The 12,574-nt window shown below is 38.5% G+C and overlaps 1 protein-coding gene across 1 annotated transcript in view; it reads right to left on the bottom strand.

Annotated features, from left to right (window-relative positions):
* LOC115254010 (uncharacterized) overlaps window positions 1-11,998 on the bottom strand; it is a 28,042-nt gene extending 16,044 nt beyond the window's left edge. Inside the window, exons 1-2 of the mRNA XM_029858502.2 lie at window positions 11,593-11,998; window positions 10,627-11,449 (exon numbers count right to left, since the gene is read on the bottom strand). Coding sequence (XP_029714362.1) covers window positions 10,627-11,449; window positions 11,593-11,841 — 1,072 coding nt within the window. The 5' untranslated portion in view covers window positions 11,842-11,998. The remainder of the gene's footprint in view (window positions 1-10,626; window positions 11,450-11,592) is intronic.
* Between the last annotated feature and the right edge of the window lie 576 nt (window positions 11,999-12,574).

Genomic DNA, 12,574 nt, shown 5'->3' with positions numbered 1-12,574 from the left:
CAAACTATGGATTTGACCAAAGTTCTATTTTTGAGTACTCAAAAACTCGGAGCAAGTACCTTAAAAAATACTGTTTTTCTGGAGCCATTCCGAATGTAAATTAGTTTCCACGCTTATTTTAATGTTGAATTGCCCATATTAATAAAGCAAAATTATTGCAAAGAAAAATATGGAGATACTCATTATTTAAGACTATGAAATCTTCACAAAATTACGTATAATACAGAAAATTTGTATATTCGATTTGAACTTTGTATTCATCGCGACAACCCCTGTGTTTTATTGCTTGAAACCAATCACGTGCACATGAGAAATCTTTTTCTGAACGATTGTGAAAAGAAGGAATCTCAGGAACTAAAAATTTTTCATAAAATCACGTATAATACAGGAAATTCGTATTTTCAGTTTGAACTTTACGTCCATCGCGACAATCCCCATATTAAATTGCTTGAAAATAATCACGTGTACATCAGAATACATTTACAGATAAATAGGGACAAGTGTGAATCATAAAAACTACAAAATCTTCACAAAATAACGTACAATACAGAAAATTTGTATATTCGATTTGAACTGTGTATTCATCGCGACAACCCCTGTGTTTTATTGCTTGAAACCAATCACGTGCACATGAGAAAACTTTTTCCAAACGATTGTGAAAAGTGTGAGTCTCAGAAACTACAAAATTTTCATAAAATCACGTATAATACAGGAAATTTTTATATTCAGTTTGAACTTTACGTTCATCACGATAATCCCCATGTTATATTGCTTGAAAATAATCGCGTGTACATAAGAATACATCTACAGATAAATGGGGACAAGTGTGAATCAAAAAATTACAAAATCTTCACAAAATTACGTATAATACAGAAAATTTGTATATTCGGTTTGAATTTTACATTCATCGCGACAACACTTGTGTTTTATTGCTTGAAAACAATCACGTGTACATGAGAAAACTTCTTCCAATCGATTGTAAAAAGTGTGTGTTTTAGTAACTACAAAATTTTCACAAAATCACGTATATTACAGGAAATTTGTCTTTTCAGTTTGAACTTCACGTCCATCTCGACAACCCTTGTGTTTTATTGCTTGAAAACAATCACGTGCACATAGGAAAACTTTTTCAAAGCATTTGTGAGAAGTATGTATCATCAAAACTACAAAATCTTCACAAAATTACGTACAATACAGAAATGTTGTATATTCGGTTCGAACTTTACACTCATCGTGACAATCCTAGTGTTATAATATTTCAAAGCAATCACGTGTATATAAAAATAAATTTACAGATCACTGGAAACATGGATTCCTACATTTTTTTTCTTCTAGGCATTCCTACAGAAATTGTTTCAAGCATTGTTGAGAAAACTTTCCTGGGATTTCCTAAATAATTCCTCGGACCTGGTGTGATGGTTAGTTAAAGCACAGGCATTTCACCCCGAGGACCTGGGATCAAATCCCACTCCCGAAAAAAGAATTTATTTAGGACTCTTGGAATTCTTTCAGGAATTCCTCCAGGAAATAATCCAGTACTTTCTCCAGGAACTTTTTATGGATTCCCTTAGGAATGCCTCGTGGAATTGCTTCCAGGATTCATCCTGGGGTTTCTACAGGAACGCCTGCAGGGATTCCTTCAGGAACTGCTACAGGGATTCATCCAAAAGTTCATCCACTCTTTCTAGAATTACTTCAGGATTTCTCCAAGAATTCCATCTATGATTTATTCAGGAACTTATCATGGGATTTCTCAACGAATTTGTTCAGGAATTCCTCTAAGAACTCTTCCAGTGATTTCTCTGGGGATTGTTTCAGGGATTCCTCTAAAAACTCCTCCAAGGAATCCTACTGAAATGCCTCTAATTTTTTATCATATTCCTCTTGGAATTCCTTCAGAAATGCTTCCAGGAATTATTGTAGAGATTCCTCCAGGAGTTTCTCCAGAGATTCCTCAGGAAATCCCTACACGCTTTCGTCTAGGGTATCTTCCAGAAACTCCTTCAGGAATTTCTCCAAGGCTTCACTCGGGAATTCCTTCTGTGATTTTCTGGAACAACTTATTTTAAAAATTCCCTCAGTAACTTTTCTTAGGATTCCTTCAGGAATTTCTCATTGAATTTCTCATCTCTCTCTCTCTCTCTCTCTCTCTCTCTCTCTCTCTCTCTCTCTCTCTCTCTCTCTCTCTCTCTCTCTCTCTCTCTCTCTCTCTCTCTCTCTCTCTCTCTCTCTCTCTCTCTCTCTCTCTCTCTCTCTCTCCTCTCTCTCTCTCTCTCTCTCTCTCTCTCTCTCTCTCTCTCTCTCTCTCTCTCTCTCTCTCTCTCTCTCTCTCTCATGGCGTAACGTCCTCACTGGGACAAAGCCTGCTTCTCCGCTTAGTGTTCTATGAGCACTTCCACAGTTATTAACTGAGAGCTTCCTCTGCCAATGACCATTTTGCATGTGTATATGCTGGGCAGTACTTGCTTCACGAACTGTTTAGGGAAATTCTTGGGATTCTTCAGGAATTCCTCTAGAGTTTTCTTCAGGAACTGTTATAGGGATTCCCCCAAGAATTCCATCAGGATTTTCCCTAGGAATTCCTACAGGATTTTTTTCCAGTAATTATTCAGGGGATTCCTCCAAGGGTTTTTCCAGACTCCTACAGGAATTCCTCCAAAGATTTCTCCAGGAGTTTATTCAAGGGTTCCTCCAAGAATTCCACTACGAATTCTCCTCGGCATTCTTCCAGGAATTTATTCCGGGATTTTCCAGGGATTCCAACTTGGATTCATGAAGAAAAATTTCCAGGGTTCTTTTCAGCGATTCCTTCAGGGATCCCTCTTCATATTCCTCCAGGAATTCATGCAGGCATTCCTCAAATATAGGAAAATTCTCCAGAAAATTCACCAGGAATTGATCTAGAAATTCCTCCATAAATTCTGTCATAAATTCATCCAAGAATTTCTCTATGAAATCCTTCAGGGATCCCTTCAAAAATTCTTCAAGGATTATCTCTACGAAGACCCTTTGAAATTTTTCCAGGGATTCCTTCAGGAATTCTTCCAGATTTTCCTCCAGAAATTCTCACAGAAATATCTCCAGGAATTCCTCTAGGATTTAGTCTAGGAATTGCTCCAGGAACTCTTGCAGGAAAATCTCCAGGAAATGCCCCAAGAATTTCTTCAGGAGTTGATACAAAAATTGCTCCTGGACATTCTTCAGAAATTATGTCAGCAATTTCTCCAGGCATTTCTCCAGAAAATCCTTTAGGAAATTCTCCAGGAATACCTTAAGGATTTCTTAGGAATTCCTACAGGCATTTCTCCAAGAATTACTCCAAATATTGTTTCAAGAATTGTTTCAATGATTCCTCCTGGGATTTCTCCATGAATTTCTCCAGGGCGTTTCTCAAGAATTCCTCCAGGAAATCCTTCGAAGATTCCTCCAAGAAATACTTCTAAGAAATACCTCTAAGAATCTTCTAGGGATTTCTTCAGAAATCCTTCCAGGATTTTTTCCAGGGATACTTTCAGGAATTCCTCTAGAAATTCCTCTAGGAGTTGCTTCAGGAATTCCTCCTGGGATTTCTCACAAATTTCTCTAAGAATTCCACTAGGCATTAGTTCGGTAATTCCTTCGAAAATTTCAGAAATTCCTCTAGAAAATCCTTCAGGAATTTTTCAAGGGATTTTTGCAGAAAAATAAATTTTCCAGATTTCCTTTAGAGATATCTCCAAAAATTCATCCAGTAATTCTTTCATGAATTTCTCTAGAGATTCATCCAGGAATTCCTTCAAGGATTCCTCCAACACTTCTCACAGGAATACTTCTAGGAATTCCTCCAGGCATTCCTTCAGGATTTTATCAAGGAATTTCTCCAGGAACTCCTCCGGGAATAACTCCAGGAATTTTTTCAGGAATTCTTCCAGGAAATGCTCCTGGACATCTTGCAGATTTCAGATTTTTCCAGAGATTCTTCCGGGAAATTCTTCGAAAATTCATCCAGGAAATCCTCCAGAAATTCCTCTAAGGATTCTTCCAGGAAATCCTTCTGAAATTTCTCAAGGGATTTTTCTAGAAATTTCTCCAGAAGTTCCTTCCAGAATTCCTCTGGATGTTTCACCAGGAGTTGCTCCAAGAGCTCCATCAGGTATTTATCCAGGAATTGCTACTGGGTCTCATCCAAGAATTCCTCAGGGGGTTACGCCAGGAATTCATTTAAAAGTTGTTCCATGCATTCCTTCAGGATTCTCTCTAGAGATTTTTTCAGGAATTGCTTCAGACATTCCTCCAGGAAATCCTTCACGGATTACTCCAAGAATTTCTTCAGAGGTTCCTTCAGTAATTCCTCCAAGACTTTCTCTAGGAATTCCTTAAGAGATTTCTTCAAAAACTTTTCTAGGGATCCCTCCCATAATTCCTTCAGGATTTTTTTAAGAAATTACTCCAAGGAACCCTCATGAAATTTATATAGGATATCTTCTAGGAATTCCTCAAAAGATTTCTTCAAAAATTTCTCGAAGGACTCCTCCCAGAGTTTATCCAATAATTCCTCTTGATATAGTTTTAGATAATACTCCAGTGATTCCTTCTGAAATTCTTATGGCATTTTTCCAGAAAGTCTTTCAGGGATTGCTCGTGGAATTCTACAAGTGATATCTTCAGAAATTCCTCTCAGGTTCTTTTCTAAAATGTGGTAAGAAGTTCCTTCAGAAGTTTCAGAAGTTCTTCAGTCATCTTTTGCAGGGATGTACCCACGAATTTCTCCAGGATTATTTGATTTTTTTTTATTATTTCAACAATTTCTGGAGGAATTTATGCAGCGAATAGTATTGGAAGATAATCTAATAAAGATGCATACAAGAACCAGGAAATTATCCAAGGATTCTTTCAGTAACCCCTCCAGCAATTTCTTCAGAAGTTTACTCAGCGATTCCATTAGTATTTTTTTTTCAATAAGCGAGACTATTAGTCCTCCAGGGAATCTTTCAAGCAACACACATGCCACAAAAAAGTCACGGCAGGGCAGGTTTTTGATTATGCAGAAGTCACAATGACTTACTATAAACATCTAGATACTTACATGCTAAAAGTGCTTTCATACATTTCTCCAGCGAATCCTTCAGGAATTCACCCAGGAAAGACTCTTTCGGAATTCTCCCATGAATTCATCCCGAAATTTCTCTCAAAAATGCAGCAGGAATTCCTCCAGGAAATTCTTCTCAAATTCTTCCAAACATTTTTCTTTGAATAAACTCTAGGATTTTTTGAATTCTTCTAAGGATCCTTCTGGAAATACGTTCATTGACATTTCTGTCGGATTATGCTCTGACATTAGTGCATGCAGTATACCCGAGCAGGAGAAAATAGCTGAAGAATAACAAACTCAGGTATGGAAAACAGAATACCAACAACCTGAATGAGGTATTAAGCAGCCCTGCATAAGAGGTAAAATACCTAAAATAATAACTGGTGGGTATTCTGTACATAACACGTGAATCATGACATCAGGTATGGCAATACCTAAATAATAATCGGCTATTTTTTCATACAAATAGCGATTATTCCATAATTGAATAATACATCATGCAGTCATCAAAACCAAACCAATAACTGGTTGAGGTATTTTATTAATACCTACAAAATACCAAAGTAAGTTATTTTCAGTACCAGGATAACCTACCAATACCTAGTCTAGGTATGATACCTGACTTTGGTATGCTGCAGTTATGTGTCAGTTATTCGCTCCTGCTCGGGTATGGGTATATAATATCACCTTTAGAGAGATTCCAGTAAGGATGTACTCGGAACAATTCAACTGAAGGTTATTTCAAAATAACTATACAAAGAGGATACCGCTAACGTTCGTTGTGTTTTCACCAAAAATAAAAAAATCTGTATTTTACGTAATTTTGTGAAGATATTGTAGTTCAAATAGTTCCTCATTCTCACAATCATTCTGAGAATGTATTCTTATGTACTTGATTATTTTCATGCAAAAAAGCAATAAGGTTGTCACGATTGATGCTGAACTCGAACTTAAAATACATTTATCTTGCATTATACCTGTGGTTTTCAACCAGGGGGAATTCCCCCATAGGAGGGAATTTCGTACTTTTATGCGGGGAATTGCAGATTCCAGAATATTATCTTATGATTTTATCTAAAGAACGAAGAAACAATTTTCAACATTGAAAATTTTCAGTGTATCGTGAATCATCGTCGTCAAAATGTAAGTGTACACTCTCAGAAAAAATCATGTAAATTTAAGTTCACTTGAATGCACATAAAAGGAGCGGCCCGTTTGACACTAATTTACGTCTTCCATCACAAATAAAATCGAGCTAGCAATCGCTAGAGCTGAAGCGAGAGATAAAACATGTGTAAGTAAAACCCTGTATTTCACGTAATTTTTTGAAGATTTTGTAGTTTTCAAGAATCATACTTATCATACGCATGTTGAGTTCCAACCACAAATACAAACTTGTATAATACAGGAAGTTTGTATTTGTGGTTGGAAATTGTGAAAACTGTGCAGTTTTTATGATTCATACTTCTCCCTATCGCTGTGGAAATGTATTCTTATGTATGTATGTGATTGTTTTGAAGCAATGAGAGACATGGATTGTTGCGACGGACGTGAAGTGTAAAACTGAAAATACAAATTTCCAGTATTTCACGTAATATTGTGGTTTTTTTAGTTCCTAAGATTTACACATTTCACATTCGTTTTGAAAAAGTATTCTTATGCACATGCGATTGTTCTCAAGCAATAAAACACAGGGGTTGTTACGGCAAATGTAAAGTTCGAACCGAATATACTTATTTTCTGTATTATACGTAATTTTGTGAAGATTTTGTATTTTTTAAGATTCACACTTCTCACTTTCGCGTTGAAAAGTATTCTTATGTACACGTGATTGTTTTCAAGCAATAAAACACTAGGTTTGTCACGATGAATACGAAGTTTAAATCGAATAAACAAATTTCCTGTATTATACGTGATTTTGTGAAAATGTTGCAGTTCCTAAGAAATACACTATTCACAATCGTTCGGAAAAAGTTTTCTCATGAACACGTGATTGTTTTCAAGCAATAAAACACAGGGGTTGTCGCGATGAATATAAAGTTCAAACCGAATGTACAAATTTTCTGTATTGTACGTAGTTTTGTGAAGATTTTGTAGTTTTTATGATTCACACTTGTCCCCATTTATCTGTAAATGTATTCTTATGTACACGTGATTATTATCAAGCAATATAACATACGGATTGTTGCGATGGACGTAAAGTTCAAACTGAAAACACAAATTTCCTGTATTATACGTGATTTTATGAAAATTTTGTAGCTTCTAAGATTTACACTTTTCGCAATCATTTGGAAAAAGATTTCTCGTGTGCACGTGATTGGTTTCAAGCAATAAAACACAAGGGTTGTCGCGGTGAATACAAAGTTCAAACCGAATATACAAATTTTCTGTATTGTACGTAATTTTGTGAAGATTTTGTAGTTTTTACGATTCACACTTGTCCCCATTGATCTGTAAATGTATTCTTTTGTACACGTGATTGTTTTCAAGTAATATAACATGGGGATTGTCGCGATGAACGTGAAGTTCAAACTGAAAATACTAATTTCCTGTATTATACGTGATTTTATGAAAATTTTGTAGTTTCTGAGACTCACACTTTTCACAATCGTTTGGAAAAAGATTTCTCATGTGCACGTGATTGGTTTCAAGCAATGAAACACAGGGGTTGTCGCGATGAATACACAGTTCAAATCGAATATACAAATTTTCTGTATTGTACGTTATTTTGTGAAGATTTTGTAGTTTTTATGATTCACACTTGTCCCTATTTATCTGTAAATGTATTCTGATGTACACGTGATTATTTTCAAGCAATTTAATATGGGGATTGTCGCGATGGACGTAAAGTTCAAACTGAAAATACGAATTTCCTGTATTATTCGTGATTTTATGAAAAATTTTTAGTTCCTGAGATTCCTTCTTTTCACAATCGTTCAGAAAAAGATTTCTCATGTGCACGTGATTGGTTTCAAGCAATAAAACACAGGGGTTGTCGCGATGAATACAAAGTTCAAATCGAATATACAAATTTTCTGTATTATACGTAATTTTGTGAAGATTTCATAGTCTTAAATAATGAGTATCTCCATATTTTTCTTTGCAATAATTTTGCTTTATTAATATGGGCAATTCAACATTAAAATAAGCGTGGAAACTAATTTACATTCGGAATGGCTCCAGAAAAACAGCATTTTTAAGGTACTTGCTCCGAGTTTTTGAGTACTCAAAAATAGAACTTTGGTCAAATCCATAATTTGAAAATTTTATACTCATCTAGAAAGCTGGGAAAATTCATAGCTTCAAAAATTTTGCAAATCGGATGAAAAACGGCTGAGTTATATCAAGTTGAAATTAGCGTTCCCACTGTTTGGGAGGCATGGCAGTGGGAGTGTTAATTGAATCGACACCATCCCAAAAAATAGCAGATTTTTACTTTGCATAAATAAATTTGTTACCCCCTGGAAAATTTTCTAGAATGATAAACCTCAAAGATAAATTAAGGTATGATTATACTTATGACACACATAAGATACAAGAATCACTGTACAATTGCGCTTGAAATGAGTGCCATACTGAAAATTCTCTCAGTTCAAGTCAGTCTTGTTAGAATTTTCTTGACACTGCGTACCGTTGTACAGGAATCATACTCGTATCACATGTCTGTCCGGGGTATTACACAGACAAACAGACGTAACACTTTAAACATTGTTCGATACAAATCATAGCCACATAATCATGTTCCTCCAATACTGAAAGGACTGAGTTTGGCCAACCATGATCCGAGCCATCATCTAGGTGGCGACAAAACGCCAAACTCGAATAAAAAGGATGCAAGCGCCATACGGGTGGGCAGTTGGTCAACTATCATTTAACACTTATGTGGCCGGCAGGGTACCCGGGTACCTTTTTCAATTTCAAATCTCGATATTTTAATGGTTGTTGAGACTAGGATGTTGGAACTCTGTTAGATCTTAGAACTCGTGAATATACATCTATTAATGGGGTTGACCGAATTTTAAAGTGAGGAGGGGCAGGGGGAGGGGCTCCTGCATTTTTTTTATTACGTGGAAGGCCGGCAGGGTACCCGGGTACCCACGAAATTGAAATGATCATATCTCTGTCAATTTTTCATAGATTTTGGAAATTTTTAGCTTATTCAACTCAGAAACTCATCATCTATCGGGGAAGTATTTGGTTAGACCGATCTAATCACCGTGGTTTTCGGAAAATCCATATTTTTGGGAGCATGTCCCTCTACCATATTGAAACCCACATTGTTAAGGCTAGGATATCTTAAAGTGTTTATGGTCAACCATGGCCCCACGAGAAGCGTGTTCCGAAATCACAGTTTCAAAGTCAACACGTTTTATGATTCCAGGCCAGTCAGATACAATATGCCAAAGCAATTTTACGATGCTTGGTACCGAAATTGCTACTAACCTACCGAAAATCCCGTATATTGTATTGCATAAAAACATGGATCCGTAAATCCGGATTTTCCGGTACCCAAGGTGATCGGACCGGTCCAACCAAATACGATCTCGATAGATAATGAGTTCCTGAGTTGAATGAGGCAAAAACTTTTAAAATCGGTGGAAAAATCGCTGAGATATGATCATTTCCATTTCGTGGGTACCCGGGTACCCTGCCGGCCTTCTACGGGTGTTTTTTTTGCTGGCCACACTACGGTTAAATAGACGCTTAAATTGGTGTACGATGAGAATTATCAGAGTGTTTTGTCTTTATGGTTTATCTTTGTTTTGGAGTTAAAGATTGGGAATCGATGGATCATGGAAATATCGTTCCACGAAGTTCAAAAACCATGGCGCAATATATGGCGTGAAATGTATCAAGTTGAAGATACAAAAAGGAATGGAAGCATCTGCGGGACCGTTTCATGAAAGAACTTCGCAAAGTTTAGCAGCGGACAACTTCCGGTCGTTTACGATCTGATTTGAGTTTGACGGTTCTACGAAATTAATCTATGGTTCTACTCTGGGCTTTCGTTCCTTGGTTTGAACGCTGCCAGCGTAGACGTTAAATTAAATTGTGTTTACAATCTATTTGTCAGCATGTACTTTCTTCCAACATCATTTCCTGTAAGTTTTATAGATCCTAACAATCTTGAACAATTTTTACATTTGCAATTTTTGCCATTAATGATTTTAATAAAATAATTCAAAGATTTACGATCGCGATTACAGCCAACCAAAATAAACACATCTTTAATTACAAATAACCGTTCGCCAAACCGTTCGCATTGTGTTTTGAATTGCGGCAAAGCGGCAGCGGCATAATGACAGTCAGATTTAGAACACACCGCGCTCGTTCCGTCGTGCCGCCATGCCGCTATGCCGCCCACATTGTATTTGGGCCTTAACCCGCGGTAGACATGGGTCCCCAGTCCAGTAAGGGCCGGGACAGGTGGAGGACCCATTGTCAGCAACTCCTTATGGTTCACCTGCCTCACTACACGTGTCGTTCAGCAGAAACCAGTCAGGAGTTGTAAAATGTCCTTAATATTAAATATAAAATATAATAGTGAAACTTACCTAAATTGGCGTACATGATTAGGTCCGAAGCCATCGTTATCACATCACAGGCAGTCAGTTTTCCAATGGCATCCGGATTGGAAGCCAAATGAGAAACTATTTTCAACGCCAACGTCCGAAATTGGCTGCTCTCGGAGCACAGGAACACCAAACACTTTATACCGCAACCCTGCTCACCGTACATTTCCTCGGCCACCTGGGCGCTGATCGTCGACGTAATAGTTTGCAGACACTTTAAAATGCCAGTAAACAGTTCTACCGTTTCCTGTGCTTCCGGCATCTTAAAATCTTGAGAATCCTTCCAGCGGTAGCTCTTGATCAACTGGTACCCGACAATGTCGCAGTGGTGACTGTTTTCCATATGTCGCACAATGTTCTTGAACTTTTCCTTGGTGATGGTCCGGTCGGGAGCGTGCAACCGTTTGATGACGACCTTTTCCGTCTCTTCACCCAGCGATTCTCCTTGGGCGGGACTTTCCACACTTTCCAATGCCTTGGCTTCATTCCTCGCAAATTTGACAAGCAAATCAACTATCTTTTTGATGCAACCCTGGCCGATCATCAAATTACGAACGAGTTTCTCGTTCCACAGCTGTCTCACGGCCCGGATAGACATTATCAGGACGGCAGTGTTGTTTGAATCGGTGAGAATCGACGTCAGGGCGTACGTTGTATTATTGCTATTGTCCTTGCTGATGGCGTGCGTAATTACCGGGAACTGAGCCAGATTGCCTAGTAATCGACATCCACGACACTGAATAGCCGGATTTGGAATATTTGCTATGATGGAAATGAGCGGAGACAGCACTCCTTCCTCAAAAGCCTAAAATTGCAACAAAACATAAAATGCTAAAACATCTTTCAAAATTAATGCGTAAATTACATCGAGTGCAATGCTCCCTTGATGGTGGGATGTTCTCTCGAATGTAGAAAAATCAATAACAATCCTCGCACCACCCAGCCTACCTGTTTGGCGCACTCCTTCCGCATGCAGCAGTTCCCGAGGATGCTGAGGACCACCTCCAGGACCTTCTCGTGCGGCTTGGCCAGCAGGCCCACCAGCAATCGGACTCCATCCAGGGCGACAAAGTGCTGCGTTCCAGCTTCCGTGTTGATGACCTCGGTGCGAACGCGCACCAACCTCCGGTAGACGGTTCCCTTATCCGGGGATTTCCTCACCTCGTCCAGCAGGTTGGCCACCTGCGCACGGTTCATCTTGGGGGCTGTTTTCCGGACGATCGGACGAAGATTTTCATGCGAAAATCGCGAAAATTGCTGGACTATCGATCCGAACACGACTTTTCCTCACTTTGGCTGTCAAAACTGTTTCGCAGTGTCGGCCGATAGGTGGCGACACGGAACGAAAGTTGTAAGCGGGGACAACAGTCCGAGTGGGAATTCTAGTTTCTAGGAACATGGGGAGATGTTTCAGACCGTTTCAATGCGTTTCACTGTGAAAGCTTCGGAAATAAGAGCTTTCTTGTGCACGCTGGAGCTTTCACAACTTTCATGAAAATTTACACGCTGCGTGGAAAACAAACGGTTTGACGATTATTTTTACCCATTTAGTGTCTGATTTAAATTCATTGAGAAATTGCCAAGGAAAATGCACTCTGGATGAATCGAAAGGAAAATGCACTAAGGGGAATGAAAGATTTGGGTGCTGATCAAAGTTTGAACAGGCAGACAGACAGACAGACAGACAGACAGACAGACAGACAGACAGACAGACAGACAGACAGACAGACAGACAGACAGACAGACAGACAGACAGACAGACAGACAGACAGACAGACAGACAGACAGACAGACAGACAGACAGACAGACAGACAGACAGACAGACAGACAGACAGACAGACAGACAGACAGACAGACAGACAGACAGACAGACAGACAGACAGACAGACAGACAGACAGACAGACAGACAGACAGACAGACAGACAGAC

This window comes from Aedes albopictus, unplaced genomic scaffold, assembly GCF_035046485.1.
Source record: "Aedes albopictus strain Foshan unplaced genomic scaffold, AalbF5 HiC_scaffold_152, whole genome shotgun sequence".
NCBI classification, from domain to species: Eukaryota; Metazoa; Arthropoda; class Insecta; order Diptera; family Culicidae; genus Aedes; species Aedes albopictus.
Note: the sequence above shows the minus strand (reverse complement) of the source record. Positions and strands in the feature narration are given on the sequence as shown.